At 34.5% G+C, this 19,193-nt stretch overlaps 1 protein-coding gene across 1 annotated transcript; it reads left to right on the top strand.

Moving 5' to 3' along the window:
* Positions 1-7,086: 7,086 nt before the first annotated feature.
* On the top strand, positions 7,087-17,588 carry LOC132314429 (uncharacterized). The gene is made up of 10 exons (XM_059813299.1): positions 7,087-7,372; positions 8,553-8,689; positions 8,799-8,936; positions 10,929-11,039; positions 11,185-11,466; positions 12,973-13,172; positions 13,795-14,092; positions 14,960-15,070; positions 15,902-16,093; positions 17,100-17,588. The coding sequence occupies exons 1-10, from the start codon at positions 7,177-7,179 to the stop codon at positions 17,442-17,444; spliced, it is 2,010 nt and encodes a 669-aa protein (XP_059669282.1). The 5' UTR covers positions 7,087-7,176; the 3' UTR covers positions 17,445-17,588.
* Positions 17,589-19,193: the final 1,605 nt, after the last annotated feature.

The raw sequence follows: 19,193 nt of genomic DNA on the forward strand, positions 1-19,193 counted from the left end.
TTTAAATGGCTCGTTACAGACAGTGAGTAATGTAGCGAGCATTTGTGGCCAAAGAGTTCCAATGACTCGTTATAGGCAGTAAGATATAGCGAATCCCACACAACTTTTAAAATAACTCATTATAGACATCAATTCATGGTGGTCGTACACAAACTTTTTAAATGGATAGCATTTTAAATTAAAAGAAAAATTAAATTTTAGTGACCATACTTGTTGTCACATACTCACTTTATCCATAGAACTTGAACCATCACATTCTATTTTGAGCAACTACACAAACCCTAGTAACCATATCGTTACCTTTATAAGCCATTTTAATGCTCGATCGAGAAAGACTAAGATGAATTTAGGAGTGAATTCCACTTTCTATTTAGTTGATTGGTAATGCGTTACACAAGTCATTGAAGATAATTTTAACTCATAAATGAGTTAAGTTTGGGTAAAATGGTAAAAACTTAGGAGTCATTAATAATGAAAACTATATTGAATTGTTCTGGTCGAGTACCATGTTGAATTGTTATGGCCACTAAATTTAAGAAAAACAAAAATGATGATGCTAGTGATTGATGACATCCTCTGTCTTGTTGGACCACATGCACTACTAGTGACATGAACTAGTGCTAAGACAAACTTTGCGTGTATAATATTTATTTGCGCAGTGTAACAGGATATCCTAGATGATGCATATTAAAAGGGGAAGGGAAACTTTTTAATATGAAAAGGAATATTCCCTCGTCACCCACAATAATTAAAGGATCAAGCAATGGATAAGTTTTTAAACTTATAAAAGTACCTATCCACTCTAACCCTGATTTTATTTATTTTTTCTTTTTAAAAATCAAACACAATGGGAAAGTCAAAATTTATTTTTAACTATATATATATATATATATATATATAGTCGATGATGGTGATACGAACCTCTCAAAATACTTCATAATTCATAGGGGTGACAATTTCTTCCACTGCAGTGGTTTTTGCCCCACCTCACCCCTAAATGAGCTTAGGGCGAGTATGGTAAAATAATTTAAAATTCGGGTTTGAGGCGTGGGTGAATTAATGATGAATCAGTCCGAATATATATATGTACCTTTAAAATTTTCTTATATATAAAATATATATGTAGTATTTTTAAGATTGTATTATTTTGTTAGAACGGTCCATTAATATATTAATATTTATTACTTTGTAATTTAAAATTTTGGTCAGCTTATATATTAACCCAATTTGAGCACCTTAGACTAGTTTTTTTTGCATAATAAAAGTAATATAATCCGCCTCGCCTCGCATTTAAATGTAATATGTCGGGTGGAGTCGGTACTTTGTCTACCGAAATAAGGGAGGGGATGGTATACTAATTACAAACTCATCCTAGAATTGGGACGGAATGGTATGATGAATTTTTTAACGGAGCAGAGTAGGGTTTAGCCAAACCCGTCTCAACTCCGCAAGTTAGTATTCAAATTTTTTTTTTTTTTAAGTGAAAAATAGAAGATTAAGGCAACCAGGCTAAATAGGGATTTACTATTCATAATCGCATTACCATAAACCAAGTAGCAGTGTAGCATATAGAACACGGATAATATATAACCAAAAAAGGAAAAAACATGACAATATAAAAGTAACATTGAGTTTTGAAATAATTTGGAACCACAAAGTCTTTTCTTAAAAGGGTATGCTTTTAAAAAGTGGCGTACAATTTTATCGTCTGTTGCCTCAAGCTTAAAGGCTTTTCATTTGCTAACAAAACAGAAAGGTGAGGATGATATAAGAAGTGACTTTCAATCCATTAGCAATATGATTGCGTCAAGCTTTAAGCTTTGTTAATACCAAATAATGAAATGGGAATTCAACGAAGTAGAAACCTAGTGAAATCTTGGGAAATTCTAATTTTTTCCCCATCAAAAGAATAAATCAAAGATCAAGAATAATCATGAATGATTTTAACGAAATCGATAGAAGAAAAATATGATATCTGTAACTCGGTTAAGCGTTTTGAGAAATCTTAATAATATATACGAAGTAATTTTTTTTTCGAAAATTGGATACGAAATATAATTTAGAAAGTACTACTTAGTACAACAGTAAAATTCATACGTTAAATATGATATTATCGGACTAGAGTATAAGAATATACATTTTGTACAAAAATATATTGCCTAATTGGAATCAATATTGACAATTGTCTTGAACAATTCCTTGGTCATTTCGATGAAAATCACACATCCCATTTTAGATGATTTCCAAAGCCTTCTTTTACAGTGATGAATAGCCAGTTTGCTTAATCAGTTTTGCAACTGTTTACTTAACCAGTTATGCGATACCAATCCTAATCTTTAATGTCACATGGGACTGGATGCTATTTTAGGTACATGGTCCATGATCATTAATTGCCACACTAATCACCAACAAGAGCAGAACTAGACTTTTGATACACACATGTATCTTAAAAGACAAATATCAAAATCCCACAACAAATTTCCAATTTAACACCCCCACGGGCCCACTCCCATCTCCATGTGGACAAGGCTAAAAATGCTATGCGTATAGATAGATGACACACACACACACACATATATGAGTTGTATATATACTTATATATATAAATTTACTGTATATTATTAAGAGTTGGACTAACTCGGAAAGTAAAATATTTGACATCATGAGATCGGAGTAGAGTTTAAATCTCAGAGTCGGAATTTATTTTAGGTAGAATTTAAAAAATATGTTTTACTAATCCGAACAACCCCAAGTATAAGAAAAAATTATAATTTTTACATTTTTATTACTGCGTGTTGTTTACATGATATAAGTTAATATTGGATTATTTATTATTGGATGACATGATAATATTGGTACTTATTAACTTTTTAAAAGTTTTGAATAAAATTATAATAATTGATATTAAGTTAAATTTATAACTAAAATAATAAAGAATATAAAATTTTGAGTCATTTCCAAATTCTAATATGAATTACATTATTGAATTCTCACAAGTTTGACTCACTTTGAGTGCTATTCCAGGTTAGTTACATAGGATAAGGCGTTAGTATATTAGGTTTAGCTTGAAGTGACCATTGGGCTGCTTAACCCGCTCAAATGCCACCCCTTACAATTATAACTGGGATTGTGATTTTAAGGCCCAAGTGAAGTTTTTCATTTGAAAAGAAAACCAGAGACCACTTGAATTAAGTCCGCATTAAATAATATATTTATTCATTTTAAGCAAGAAATTACTTTTCAGAAATCAGAAAATTGGGGCTAGGACCCAAGCCCAATCCAAATTTCTTGCTTAGTCTCTGCCCGTATTACATTATCTAGATTTTTCCCCATGTTTCTCTCTCGCGCGCGGAGAGTCACAAAACACACACGTGTACGGTCTTAGCCTAGTCCATAAGACCATTGTTCCTCGATGGTCCATCCTACATAATCATGGCTTCTCAAATTTGGGGGAAGAATATGGATTATATGGAATCCTGATATGTTCAAAGTGGAGCTGATCAAAGCTATTAGGCAGGTTATCCATTGTGCAGTGACTATTAATTCTGATAATTCTCTTTGTTATGCTTCATTTTGTTTACGGAGCCAATGATGATATAGAAAGACTGGAGCTTTGGGATAGCATTAATGAGCATTCCACACTTTTTGCATCTGCCCAGGGGTCATCCTTGGTGACTTCAATATAATCAACTCCCCTTTAGAAAACTTTAGAGGCTCCCAGAGGTGGATGGCTACAATAAATGACTTTAGGGATTGTCTCTATCACTCATAGTTGGAGGACCTAAGGTTCTTTGGGATTCAATACACATGGAGCAACATAAGTTTAAGGCATGCCAACATTGCAAAAAAGCTTGATAAAAGCACTAATTAATGAGAAATGGACCATCTCCTAACCTATGTCAGATTGTACTTTCATGCCTCCTGGCTTGTCAGATCACAGCCCCATACTTGTTAAGCTGGGCTTAGTTCCTAGAGCAAGAAGAATTCCATTTAGATATTTCAATTCTTGGGCTACTAACCCTCTATTCGTCTCTACAGTGGAGCAGGTTTGGTCTACTCCTATAGGTGGTAACACAATGTTTCAGGTTTCATAAAAGCTCAAATCTCTTAAAGGTGCACTCAGGCATACATGCAAACTGGAAATCTCTCAAGCCACAACAATGGTTTCCCACTCTCGACAGGCTCTTGCTTCATGTCAATTGCTACTTGACTCCAACCGTAGAGATGTTTAGTTGAGAGTATAGGAAAAGCAACTGATACAACAGCTCTCTAAATGTGCACTTGTTGAGGAATAGTTTATCAAGCAAAAAGCAAGGGTGAGGTGGCTGAATGAGGGGGATTGCAACACTTAGCTTTTTCTTTAAGGTCTACAACTCAAAGCTCAATAGAAGGAAGATTACATGTTTTACTTCAAGTTCTGATGGCCCCAAACCCCTTGTGATTGCAGAGGCTGTTTCACATTTCCATAACCTATTAGGTTGTTCTCCTCCCTATTTCCCTGATAATGCAGCATTACAGCCTTTCATTACAAAAACAGTCCGACCTATATTATTGCCAATACTCTGTGCAATTCCTACTGACACAGAAATCCAATCATGTTTTTTCTCTCTTAGTAAAGATAAGTCTCCAGGACCAGATGGCTTCATTGCCCACTTTTATCATATGGCTTGGCCTGTGATAGGTAGGGATGTGACTAAAGCCATCAGGAATTTCTTTGTTAGTGGCAAACTACTGAGAGAAGTTAACAACTCCTATATTGCATTGGTGCCAACGACCCCTAGCCTACATCTCTTAATGATTTTCCGCCCATTTCACGTTGCAATGCCATCTATAAATGTATAGCTAAGCTACTGGCCCACAAACTGAAACAAGTACTTCCTTCCATCACTGACTTCTGGCGGAATGCTTTTGTGAAGGGCAGACATATTGGGGACAGTGTGTTCCTAGCATAGGAACTTGTACAGGGTTATCACAAACCTCTCTCTCCATCTAGGTGCACAATTAAGAAAAACCTCATGAAGGCCTTCGACTCAGTGGGATGGGATTTTTTGTTGAATGTATTAACCTTGCTTGGTTTCCCTCTTCCCTTCATTGAATGGATTCGAGCCTGCATTACCTCCCCCTCCTTTACAGTGTCACTTAATGGAGAGTTCCACGGACACTTCCAAGGAGTCAAGGGGTTAAGGCATGGAGACCCAATTTCACCATTTCTTTTTGTTATAGCCATGGTTGTCCTCTCCTCTATCATCAAAAGATTCATTACTGACAGTCCAGATTTTAAGTTCCACTCAAGATACAGGATCCTAGGCATCTCCTACCTCATATTTGCGAATGATCTTCTATTATTCTGCCATGGAGACTTATCTTCCATTACTACCCTCAAACAGGCACTTGATCATTTCTTTTGGCTCTTAGGTCTCTGTATTAATTGCTCAAAAAGCTCGTTATTTTGTCTTTGGTGTGGATAATGCAACAATTGAAGACATTAAGGCTTTACTTGGGTATGACTGTGGCTCTCTACCTATAAGGTATTTGGGTATACCACTAATTTCCATTAGACTCAATGCTAATGACTGTAGAGGGCTAGTGGAAAAAATCACAAAAATGATCAACCATTGGTCCACAAATTCCCTCTCATATGCTGGTAGGGCTCAGTTAATTCAATCAGTGCTTTATAGCATGATCAATTATTGGTCTAACCTCTTTATCCTACCCATGTCAGTCATCACTGAAGTTAACAAGCTTATGCGAAACTTTTTATGGACAGGTACTGATTTTAAACATACAGGTGCTAAGGTCCATTGGGTTGCTTGTTGTTAACCTAAAGAGTGTGGGGGACTTAGATTCAGAGGACTTGAGGTTGCGAACAGAACAACTGCTCTTAGATATATCTGGACACTCCTATCCAATACAAGGGACAATCTATGGGCTTAATAGGTGAGGGTTCAGCTGGTTAGAAATAGATGTTTCTGGACCATTGGTATCCCACAGTCCTGTTTAAGCAACTAGAAGAGAATCCTATAATTGCGTGGAGTGGCTAGGTCTATGATACAGATAAAGGTTGGAAATGGAGCCTCAACTTTTTTTTGGGAGGATAGCTGGTTGCAGGATGAACCTCTATCCTCAAGAGTTTCAGAGGATTTCATCATTCACTCCCAAGTCCCACTTGTTGAAAAACTATCTCTGTTTGTCCAAGATAGGCAATGGACCTTCCCACAGCACCTTCTTGATCACTTCCCCGAGCTTACCAATATTGAGCCACCGTCCGAGTCTGCTGATAATTTTGTCTGTACCCCATCACCTATAGGAATTTTCTCACTTAGCCATACAATGGGTTGGCTCGAAGTTTAGAGGCAAGCAAAACCTTAGACTCACCTAATCTGGAATAATTTTTCAGTAACGCGTTGTAGGTTTTCCCTCTGGCTCGCAGTGCAAAACAGGTTACCCATGCTTGACAGAAGCAGTATGAGATCATTCTCTGGCCCTAAAACATGTCGTCTTTACAACTTGGTTGACGAATCACACAGTTATCTATTCTTTGTGTGCTCATTTACCAGACCCATTTGGATCGCTTTCCAGCAGAAATGCAGATTCCACTTACCCCATTCTTCTTGGTCCGACTTGGTTGAACGATCATCACAGCGCTGGTTAAGAAGGGATTTGAGGTCCTCGGTGAACAAGCTTATGCTCTCCACAGCCATCAACAGGATCTGGCAGGAACGCAATAACAGAATCTTCACAAATCAGAGATCGACACAGAACATGGTGTTTAGACAAATCACTGACATGGTTTGATTAAAACTGCTCACCTTCAAAGTCAAAGACTCCCCCTTGCTAGACGGCTACAATTGGACTGGCACTTGCCGTCGTTTATTAGGCCACCGCCTGAGCCACCCTTTGTTCTCACCGGATGCACGTAGAATCTAGACACATATAGTCTAGGGCTTCCTAGACTAGAAGTGTCTTTTTGATACTGTTTGGGCTGGGCCGAATTGGGGCTCTTTGTTTGGGCTAATGCTGTGTTCTTTATTTTGCTTCTCTTGTTGGTTTGGTTGGGGCAGTAAAAAAAAAAGGGTACTATTATGCATATTATGCAGACGATTTTGTACGTTTAATTGTGTACCCAGATATTTATCTCTTCGTTTGGAGTCTAATTATTCAGTTTTCAGTGACTGAATGATGCAGAGTTCATCTCTTCTATGTTCTTCAAATTTATTCTCTCCATTACCCCATATCTCTACCTCTCAGCGACCCACAGTCGCCTTTCGAAGTCGATGTGTTGGTCTGGTGTCCACTTCTTCATGCTTTTATCAACTGCCCTTAAATTCTTCGCATGCTAACCAACATGCCCTCTCTCCTCTGCACAGTACTGGTAATTCTAATTTTCGAGTTTAAATTTAGCATGTTTTTATACTTTTGGAGGGTTTATTTTATGGATTTGGATTATTTTGATTTTTCATGTGATGGGTTTGTGTTTTTTGTTTGTTTATTTAGCTTCAGCTACTCCAGAATATGTTGAAACCAATAACAGTTGATACATATATATGCTTTTATGGTGGTGTCCTTTGATAGTTTGGATTATTTTAGCATTTTATGGTACGAGTTTGTGTTATTATGTGTCTGTTCAGTGTTGGGTATTATTGAAATCAGAAATGATACAATCAAAATTCATTTATGTTAGAATACATATTTCAGCTTATGTACCGATTTTCTGTGGTGGATGTTGATCATTCCCGTCCTTTACACGACAGGTTTGTGTCATTGGTTGTTGATTTTGTTTTATTTTTCTCTAAGTAATTCTTGTGAATGATGACTTGGAATTAAATTATTGTGCAACATTAAAAGGAATGTCCATATGATAGGTTTGGAAATTCTTGTGTTTCATGTGTCAGCTTCGTCTAATTTGTGTAATGTTTTGTTAATTGACTTTACGGGTTTAAACAACCAGTCACTTTATGTGTTGGACCTTGTTATCTTATTTATTGATGTGGCTTAATTCAGTAGATAGAAGAAATCAGTCAGATTAACCTAAATATGATATTACATAAATATGCTATTCCTTACTGTTATATTTAAATTGTCTTTTAAATTTATGGGTTTGTGTACTTGTTATCAGGATTCACCATTTAATAAATTCTTTTATTGTTCACTTTTGTGTTTTGTTTTTCAAGCTATAGGAATGTTGAATCAGTTGGTAATTTCGCTCTGACTTCATTTAGTCAAGAGATTACTGAAAGCAGTGAGAGTGAATTGAATTGCAACATTGGTTGTGATATCCACTAGTGGAGTTAAAACATTTTCACCTTTTTTTTTTTTTGTGATGCAATCGTGTTCTTGTTTGTTAATCTACTGCAGCTGCTTACTTATCAAAAAAATTCCACTGCAGCTGCTTGAGAAATTGTTGCAAGCAATAAGATTGGATTAAAATATATCAATATTGGAACATTTTAATGTCCATGGGAATATCCTTTGATAAGTTTACATTATTTGAGGTTTATATGTAACGGGATTGTGTTGATTTTTATTTTTATTTATTTTTTATTCCATTTCAGCTATGCAAGTGACTGTTGAAACCAGTAAGACCGAACCAGAATTTGTTGAAATTGGGTATATATGCAATGTTCATGGGCTTCAAGGAGAGGTTCGGGTAAAACCCAGCACTGATTTCCCTGAATTGCGATTTTCCAAGGTACAAAGAATATTGGGGAAGTCCAGCAATAGTATTGAAACCTTCTTAATTGGGTATCTCTCCTCAAATTCTTAGCATTATTTTACTGTAAATTACTGTTCTTTTGTAGCCAGGGAGAAGATGGTTGAGGCAACAATTTATGGGGAGAAGTACAATTCAAGAAGTTGAGTTGGTGGAGGGAAGAGGAGGACACCCTGGACAGAAGAGTTGGATTGTTAGATTCAGGGAAATAGACACAGTAGACCAGGTAAAGTTAATTGGAGTACTTTGTTGTTCTTAACCTGCCATATTTTTGCCTTTTTTTTCAGTTCATATGCTGCACATTGTAATCAATGCCACTGCCAGGGATCAGATGGGAATTTTTTATTTTATTTTATTTTTTTTGTTGAGATTTTATTGGAAGAATTAGGCTGGTCTGTCCTTTTACATCATTAACCACTAGTTCTGGATCTTAGGAGCACCTGTTTTAGCAGAATGTGGTGGCTTGTAAATTATTACGAGATAACATTATTGAGGTAATAAACATGGTGATTGAATTTTTTTCTTCTTCATAAGCATGGTGTTATTGATTGCTTTATGTCATTAATATGCATTTCGCTATCTTTTATATTTTCTTACAGCAATATAGGTTTATTTATTTGTAAGTACTTCATTCCCTGTCTATCGTCATTCGTCATCAACATCAGGTTGAACAGCTGAATAGTTCCAACCTCAGCTGGCTGCCTATCTGTGTCAACTTTCAGTCCAAGTTTGAAGAGTTGGTTGATAATTCTCTTTTCCCGCTGAACTCTTCAGAATTACAGAGATTAAATTTTCATGCACAGTCTTACTTTTCTATTTTCTATGATGCTTTGCACACTTGGGTATGTTTACTGCTGTTGTTATATGATGAAATCATGATCTTAGAAAACCTATAATGTTTTGTAGGAAAATAATGATGAAAAAGCAACAGTTGCTAGTAACAGATTTCGATTGTTAGAAAGTTTATTTATTTTTTAAATATATATGGTTTCTATCAAAATTTGCTTCTGTTTATCTTTTTGGTGCATTTTATAACAGGTTGGGACTAGTTTTAATCTGTTTATAAATAATTTTTAAAGTCCCCGCCTCCAAGAAATAAAAGTATTGTTATTTTAACGTTGGAGTGGAAGACTCGTCAACATGTACTAAGTATGCCATTATTAGTTGTTAAATTTTTTAGGTAGATTTAAGTTGCTTCAAGTCTCTCAGGCTAACTTCTTGCTTTATTGCAAGTCAAAGAGAACATCCTCACCTTAATGACTTAGTGTTAGGCTGTTAGCTACATGAATCCTTTCAACCATAGCTCATCATCAATACAATTTGAAAATTGGTAGTGTAACAACCCTCACCCTGTTCAGACACAATATTGTTCGCTTTTGGCACCTTGACCAGAGACTTCCCAGGGGGTCACCCATCCTGGTACTACTCTAGGTTAAGTATGCTTAACTCTGGAATTTTGGTGGGTTCACGGTTTTAAAACGCATTGTATCATAAAAGGGTGTTGAATCTACATATAGCACTTGCCCTATCCACACCCAGGCGATGTGGGATTGTGCACTTGTAGCTCGCTCAGTGTGGTAGCCTACTGGTGCCACCTGCACACGCTCACACACACCCGCCCACAAGGTCGCCACAATCACTGCCCCTTTGGGGCCAACGTCCTCGTTGGCCACACTTCCGGCTGGGTCAGGCTCTGATACTATTTGTAACGACTCACTCTATCGCATGGTATGATATTGTCCGCTTTGGACCCGAGCCCGCGTGGTTTTATTCTTGGGCTTTACCCCAAAAGGCCTCATACCAATTGGAGATAACACCACCACATATAAGTACTTAACCTTTCCCTTACCTAGGCAATGTGGGATTGTGCACCCGTAGCTCGCCCAGTGTGGTAGCTTGCCAGTGCCTTACACCCACCCACGGCACACCCGCCCACAAGGTTGCCATAGGTAGTGTGTGTTGGAGGCAATTAATTTAAAAATAATGCCGTGAAATTTTTACTGTTTTAAACCCAAGGGGTTGGCCTAGTTGGAAAAGACTTGGGCCCTGGTCCTTCATGAAGCATCAGGTCTCATGATCGATTCTTGCTAGGTGCAAACAATTCCTTGGAGGGGTGTGTGTGAGTACCAACTAGTAAAAAAAAAAAAAAAAAAAATTTACTGTTTTATTTTGTGTGCATGTAGTTCTGATATAATTTTGTTATTCTTTATTCTTTCAGGCGCAGCAACTCGTCGGGTCAATCATACTTGTAAGGGAAGAAGATAGACCAGAGTTGGAGGAAGGCGAATTTTATACCCGTGATCTTGTTGGCATGAGAGTTATTCTCAAGGTTTGTACTTTTACTTTAGTGATATTGTTTGCTTTGATACATCTTCCTTTTGATTTTTTTTACTCTAGGAGAATATTTGGTTCCTTTTGTTTCATTGGTAGAAGCTTTGATTTCCATGGCATTGATCTTTCTTCTTCTCTTTCAGGAAACTGGTGAACCAGTGGGAACTGTTGTAAATGTTTTCGACAGTGGTGCAAGCGATCTTTTACATGTCATGCTTAATTCATCCACTGAAATGCCTGATGGAACTGGAAAGCAAGAACCAAATGGAGGTGCTTCTGCTCCTCTTGTGTGGGTTCCGTTTGTGGAAGCAATTGTTCCAAATGTTGATATTAACAGAAGAGAAATGCTGATTACACCTCCAAAGGGGCTCCTTGAGTTAAACATACGCTCTGATGAGAGGTCCAAGAAAGAAAGGCGCCAGCTTGTGAGGCATACTCTACTGTTCTACTGAATTATTATTATCTCTTAAATTTGTAAATGACACAAATTCTTTTTTCTGTTTTGATAATTTAATTTAAGCACCCATTGGTTACATTTATTTAAGTATTCAGTGGACATTCTTCTTTGCTTTGTGGGTTTGCATTTGGGTGAAACTATGACTTTGTTAGCTAGACTATGGTAAAATATTTTTTGCATTTGCCACAATTAAGATAGAAAATTCATCTAGTTAAACTCCTTAGGGTCTTTACTCTCTTTGATTCACTCCTTTTATCTTGTTCATTATGGGCCGTTGAGCTGTATATACTAGATGAGTTGGATTTAGGCTCTTTGATTACAGAATCAAGTTCATCTAGTTGGTAATTTCATTACTATAAATGTGTGCGAGTTTAGCTATTTTAAGCCTCCTTAAAATATAGTCTCTTACAGCATGGTTATGGGAGGGAATCTTCGTGCTCTCAGTTGGATTTAGTTGGATGCTGTGTTTTATTGAAGATAGCCAACATAAGCCTTGAGATTCTTCAAAGTTAATACGAAGGCCTTAATCTTACATTCTCCCAGATCAACAAATTTGTCAACCGATTCTTCAGCAAATTAAGAGTGGCTGGAGGATCTTTTATGTTGGGACTAGGTTCTCAGCTTGCTCCTTTCATGAATTGCCACTATGTCATATGTCTCTTTTCCAGTCAGGGGTGAGGGAGCGCTATGAGTGGCGGCTGAAATGATTTCACATTTTAATCATTTTAGAGTTGTGTTAGATAACTGTTATTGTTTTCCTCTTGGTGGCTTTATTAAGCTCCTCCTTGTTTTGGACATATAATATCTATAGGAAAGCCTTGCTTACATAGTAAATACTTAATTTTACCTAGATATAGACTCTTATCAGTTATTAAACTATTAGTTATTCATTCTTTTACATTTTGCACTTTTGTTTTATTTATGATTAATAATTTTACATATGCATGCACACATATTTATATAGCAAGTAGAGATGGCAAGTGACTTCTGAATGGAATTAGGTCCTATTCATCTTATTAGAGTAACATTTACTTGATGTTATGCTTTTTAGGGCACCACACTAGCGTTGTTAGTTGTATTGGATTGATAAGCGTGCCTCTTTATAGTTGTTGCCTTCTGCTCCAGCTTTCTCTGTTTGGTATTTCCATAGATGTAGGTGTCCTCTTAGCATTTTAAGGAAATTCCTACTCTTCTTTTTTGAGTTGTTATCAAGCTTAATATTTATACAGCTGTAATTTTTTGACTCGTGCTTCAAATAAAAAAATATGTAGTATCAAACTCTATTTGTGTTAAGCAGTACTGGAAGTGCATTCAGTAATATTTTGAAAGACCAACAGCTATATGTTTTTTTTTGTTCTCAAGAATGTTTCACTTTCCATTTTGCCAGAAAATGCAGTTTTGAATCAATTTTATGGCTGCACATGTAGCTTGTTTGCGGATTTAATCTTAAAAAATTGTCTGTTGTACATTTCAGGAATGGAAGCAAAGGAAAAAGTTTCAACAACGTCTCATAGCAGCAAAAAAGAAACTGTGTGAAATGGAGCAGAAACATGTTTTTCATGGGTTTAGATTTGGAGAGAAAGCCCAAACAAGCTTGCTTGCAGATCAGATTGTGGGAGTAAAATCCAAATTGCTTCAACAGGCACTGCAGAATTTTAAGATACCCTCTGATAGGTGAAATTTCACTATTTGGATCCATTTTGCTTTATCTTGATCATTTAATTCATGTGTGGATTGGAGAGTGTGTGCACTGATATGCTATTTGGTTAAAAACAGTAGAGAAATAGTATAGAAAATAATATTAGGAATCTAATTTGGTTATATAATTTGTTTTTATAATATATTTTCAATTTCAATGTTTTTCATGCTTTATTTGATTTTGGAAATATAATATATGAAAGCCAATAGGTGTAGCAATGTTAGTATGTTACTGTGGTTGTATGGCTACTTTCCAAATATTATTTTTCTCAATCACGTTTTTTTTTTTGTTTTTCAATATGCTTTTGTAAGCAAATCCAATATGGTGATGAATGAGTGAGGCTTTATTTGCCATATTCATGTACCCCCAGTCAATAGACATCAAAAGTTCAAAACTGGTCTTAAATATGTTTCCATCATTGCTACAAAAGTAACTTCATTTATCTAAAAACTGGTTTTAAATATGTTTCCATCAGGTGTAGAACATTGAGGACATATGCATATTGTATAGTAGTATCAAGGGTTTGTATTTTGTTCAAGTTGGTGCCAAATGCATTGATGGTTTGACACCTCTATTTTGTGCTACTTTTTGATTCAGATGGAATTTACCAGAGTTTATCACGGGTAATTTAGCCAAGCAAGTGAGAAGCACTTTGAGAATTTCGGAGGAATGCCTTGCTACTGGAAGGGGAGAAAAGCTAAATGCCAATTCCGAGTTGCAAGAAAAGGGTCACCTTCTCACATCTAGTGGCAAAGTTGCTATTGCTTTAGCTGTGGATGACAGTGAAATGCAGGGGAGTGTCTCTGACCCTAATCTTGTTGACTCTGAAAGAATGGAGGACTCATCCTGTCTTTTACTACAGAAATTACTTTGCGACGTTAAGAAATTTGTGAAGGTAGCACCTCTTTCAAATTTTAATTTAAATGAGCTCTATTGTTTTCTTGACGTGATAAAGAATGCTAAATTGTTCGTATATTTTTTATATTTTTTGTGCTTTGCTCCTAACTAGTAGATGCAAGGCTCTCTCTGTTTCTTATTCTGCTATTTGACATGATTTTTTCATATTGGTTTGACTTTTGTTACATTTTCTTAATAGTTCCTAAGAATTTTCAAATTTACTTTATTGTTTTTTGCTTGTGTATGGCACTTAAAATTTTTATGGTCGGAAATATTGGACACCATGAAATTGTAATATTTGATTTTTAGGTACTTAAAAGGAAAATACAATAAATGGGCAAAGGGTCATTACCCAGTGTGGTCTCCGTTAAATAAAATACAATAATGCAATTCAATCATATAGCAACTTTTTCACCAGATAATGTGGAGTCATTTGGATATTATTATTATTATTATTTTCTCATATAACTACTACTCCTTATGTTTTCCATGCAGCCAAAACCAAGGCTCATTACATGATTTTAATTCTTTTTTTTTTTTTTCTTCTAAAAAGAACTATTTTATTTACTTATCAAAAAAAAAAAAAAAAGAAATATGTTATTGTAAATTTTCGTCTTATTTGTGTGCTTACAGTTCCCTTTTTGTCATTTGGTATTTCCTCTCAATACATTCTATCCACGGGGATATGAGTTGATGGTTTCTATAGGCAATGACACACTCCAAAATCCAAATATAGAAGTGAACTTTAGTCACCATTGATTTCTATTAAGCTAAATATCACAATAATCCACTTCAAAGGAAATTTTCCCCTTGTGTAGGCAGCAACTCTGCAATATGGTCTGATAAATCCATTTGTCCATTGCAGATAGAAGACCGTGCATATGTGCCTTTGATTTTGGTTTGCCCTGCTCATACAATCAGTTCTCTGAAAAAATTGTTCTCAAGTCATGACCACTTTGCTTTCAATTCTGAGAAGGTTAGTACATCACTTTCTGAAATTTGTTTTCAAATTTCTTACTTATAGATCATTATTCCTTTACCATGCAAGGATGTGACTTATTGGTTATTTTTCCACAGTGACTTCATGGTTGAAAATTTTAATTACCTTTATTCCATAGTTTGATCTTGAAATACACGTCTAGTGTATCTTGTAATTTTGGTTAGTTATACTAGTGCCCTTAGCAAAATAGGACGAATATATGCCTGACATTTTCCTTACGGACAAATCTGTAATTTTATTTTCAGTTATTTTGGGGTGCCTCACTCAACTGGACTAAGGTTGATGCTTCTGAATGTTATTTTCTTTTGCCAAACAAATTGTAAATTATTGGATATAACAGCGTGGTGTAATTAGAATTGATTTCAAGGATGACCATTGTAGATTTTAATGAACTGTACAATGGAAAGCAAAAGAAAGAATATTTCTTTATTTTTTATTTCAAGACAGTTTGATGTATTCAGCATTTTGTAGTGGCTTATTTTGAATTGTTTGCATGCAGCAATTTATAACACGCTAATGGAGTTTCAAAAATAAATTTAGAAAAATTTTGGAGCATTTTCAGAGTTGATCCTCGACAGGACTAAAAAAATCTTATTTCATAAACTTTAACCACCATGATTTGTGTGGTTTAACAACCTAAAGGTGTTTATTGTAGGCTATTGACTTGGATTCGGTGAGGATCCATATTTGTTCATATGGGATAACTTCGTCTTTAATGAATTCATATATGATAGTGAGATTACATTTGTACATCTCATTCTTTAGTTTGTGAACCCTCATGCCTTTTACCTTGCAATCTATTTATAGGTCTGGTTCTTGGAAGAAGAGAAGCTGCCAGTTGTTAGTAATTCGCTCGAAGAACAAAACAAGCATAAGATTCTGATGAAGTCACCATGGGAATTACTCCAAACACCAGTTGGATCTGGAGGGGTTGTTAGCTTACTTTCATCCAACAACATATTAGAGAATCTCAGCGAAATGGGGGTGGAGTATATTGAGGTTAGATACTTCGCAATATTTTTTTTCTATGTATATACAAAATGAGATGTAATGAAATGTTATTTAGTGTTTTCTTTTTGCGTACATTTTTTTTAATCCAACCTTATTCTTTAAGGTCCCAGATCCGATGTTTTTCCCTCAAGCGGCGTGTGTGGTAATTTATGACATTAACATACACTGGAATAAAAGTGAAAAGGGGGAAAAACTCACAGAAACCTGCATTTTACTTAAAACTCACAAGTTCTGAAAAGATAACTACCTATTCAAGTGAAACACAAGGGTACATGACAGCCAGCAAAATATGCTTGTCCCATTCTCATTTACTTAAAGCAAGTTAAAAACTTAATATATGTTTTATTTTTTCCATTTTACAACATATATATTTTCCAACCGGTTCAAGGGCTTCCTAAGAGCATGAGAACATCTTCTCCACTTACTAACAACTAACAATTACGTAACACACAAGGAAAAAAAGTAAAAGAAACTTTTTCTAGGCTTGCCTCTTGATAACGTTTTGCATTTTTGTTTTTCTTTTTACTTTTAATGTAGTGGGTCGGATGGATTAAAATGTGTGCGCAAAGCTCTTTTGTGGGCATTGAGTTCCACATTTTTTACTGTTAGTGCTGCACTGTGTGGCAAGTTTTACTTACACGCTTGTCTTGTTTCCTGAACAGTGGGAGAGGTGAGTTATCAAGATGCTCTTGAATTTTTTGATGAAAGTGGGTTCCCTGGCATGTCCTTTACCCTCTGGGGAAGGATCATGACAAAACCTAAACAGATCAATGGCATTTATGACTTTCCATAAAAGAGATGAATCCTTATACCTTAGACCATCCTGCTATATATCTTTACTTTAGGCTCATCTTTTTTATTTTTTTCTTTGGATGCATGTCGTATAATCTTTCTACTATATATAATCCATACTGATTTTGGTTGGTCTTCTCATTCCTGAAATATCGTTACATCATGCTTTGAATTAACTTCTTGGCACGACACTTTCTTGCAGGTTTGCAGCGTTAATGAAACACACGTTGGCGGGAGAATGTTACTTGGGCTAGTTAATTCATGTGAAGCACATGTTGGGATCCGAATCTTCAAGGATATGAAACATTTTACTGAAAATTTTCACTTGATATTCTCCATGAAATTTATGAAGAAGCTGACAAAACAGATTGATAAACTCCATTTTCATGCAATCCCGAAGCCAAATTCACATGTAGAGAAGGTTGACAAAGACTGGGTTGATGTTATCCCCTCCTTGCCGAACTCTTACGAGTTTCACTGTTCGATTTACAGTTCTTTGAATGCTTGCCCTCTTGATAAGGTTTGTGCAATGGAGATTACAGAGTAATATAAGATTTTGATGTAATACATGACTTTTTAGTGCACATATAAGAATATACAGGATTTTGTATCTACAATGAAGTCTTATACTCCTGTTTAGCTGTTGTTTTATTTTTCATTGGCAAGAAACTCAGGCAAGTTTGAACCCTCATCATTTATTTTATCAGGTAGAGGAGATATTACTAGGCTAGATGTGTCTCAATCTCACATGACTACTAGGTTCCCCATAACAGCTTTCTATCCACAACTATGGGAGACAACTAGTCCACTTTTATAATTTTTCTTATTAAAATTAGTAATTGTAATTTATGAGTAGAAGTATAAAGCATATATATTGGCTCCGTTTTCTATTGCCAATCCATCAAAAAAAAAAAAAAAAAAAAAAAAAAAAAAAAAAAAAAAAAAAAAATTCATGATTAACCGTATGTTTATGTTTTTTTATAGCCGAAAATGTTTTTCATTTTTGTGAAGAAAAGAGAAAACATAAAAAAAAATGTTACATATGTTTTTGACACTGTTGAGCAAAAAACGTTTTCATTAGTCTACGTAGGCATTCTTTGTTTCAAATAAAATTCGTGGGATTCATGTTATATATTAATACTATATATTAACAACTAAAAAATTTATATTTTTAAAATAATTATATTACATATTAGTGTAAATTATTTTTTATTTAATAAAAAATTTAATATATAATATATTATATAATAGTGTAAGTTATTTTTTGGGACAAAAATATTTATGATTTATTATATATTTATGAATTATTTTACATACTATTATTAAATTATTATGCAATAGATATTTTATATTATTATATACCCTATTTATAATATATTATATGTAAATATTAAATTATAAAATATATTATTTAACATTTTTTATTTATTATAATATACTATATGTTAAATATATTATGTATACATAATTGGTTAGAGTCTTTTTGTTTTAATATATCTTATTTTGTATTTATGTAATTTGTGATTTTTAATTGAATATTGTATTTTATTATCATGTATTGGGTATTGTTAATATTTGTGAAATAATTGAATTGTATAAATATTTTAAGTTTTTTTTGGTACTAATGGAAAAAAATAAAAATTAAATACAAAAATTAAAAATATTATATATATTTTGTAACAAATATGTATTATTAAACACTTTTATTGATTTATGCTTTCAAAATTGTACACCAACAAGTGTTAATAAACATCATTTCTCCTTTCTACTTTCACTTAGAAAAGTAAAATCAAGTTTATGATTTCTTGGGGGGCACAAACAGAGAACAAAAAGTTTAGTAGTTAGTAGACGCACATTGTTTATTAACACTTCTTGTTATTACAATTTTACAAATAGAAAACAAATAAATGTGTTTAGTAATTTTAAAATTATGTTACGAAAATTGATTCAAGAAAAGAAATTTTAGATAATACTTGCTTCTAGTTACTTGTATAATTATTTTTATTTCATTGGTAAGAATTACCAACCCACATACTCACGTATTTTTACGAGGACTTGAACTCTCACCTTAAGAAAGTGAAAAAGTACTATTAAATTATATTAACCGTGTTATGAAAATTATTTTTTAAAATACGAATTAGAATAATTCTATATTTTTGAAACACTAGAATATAAAACACCAATTGAAAATTAAAATTTTGTATTCAAAATTTTAATCAATTCCACAGGAATGCAAAAAAGAAAAATGAAATTTGGACAACACCAAACAGGTCCTATGGGTCAATTTTATTTTGAG

This window comes from Cornus florida, unplaced genomic scaffold (genome assembly GCF_030987335.1).
Source record: "Cornus florida cultivar Cherokee Brave unplaced genomic scaffold, ASM3098733v1 CherokeeBrave_3.0.0_Hap2_Chr01, whole genome shotgun sequence".
Lineage (NCBI taxonomy): Eukaryota > Viridiplantae > Streptophyta > Magnoliopsida > Cornales > Cornaceae > Cornus > Cornus florida.

Excerpts from the sequence above, each read along its gene's own strand:
- LOC132314429 (XM_059813299.1), top strand. The coding sequence starts at position 7,177 with ATGATGCAGAGTTCATCTCTTCTATGTTCTTCAAATTTATTCTCTCCA. Across the intron at positions 11,467-12,972 it reads AGAAAGAAAGGCGCCAGCTT|GAATGGAAGCAAAGGAAAAA; the intron begins GTGAGGCATACT and ends TGTACATTTCAG. Across the intron at positions 14,093-14,959 it reads ACGTTAAGAAATTTGTGAAG|ATAGAAGACCGTGCATATGT; the intron begins GTAGCACCTCTT and ends TGTCCATTGCAG.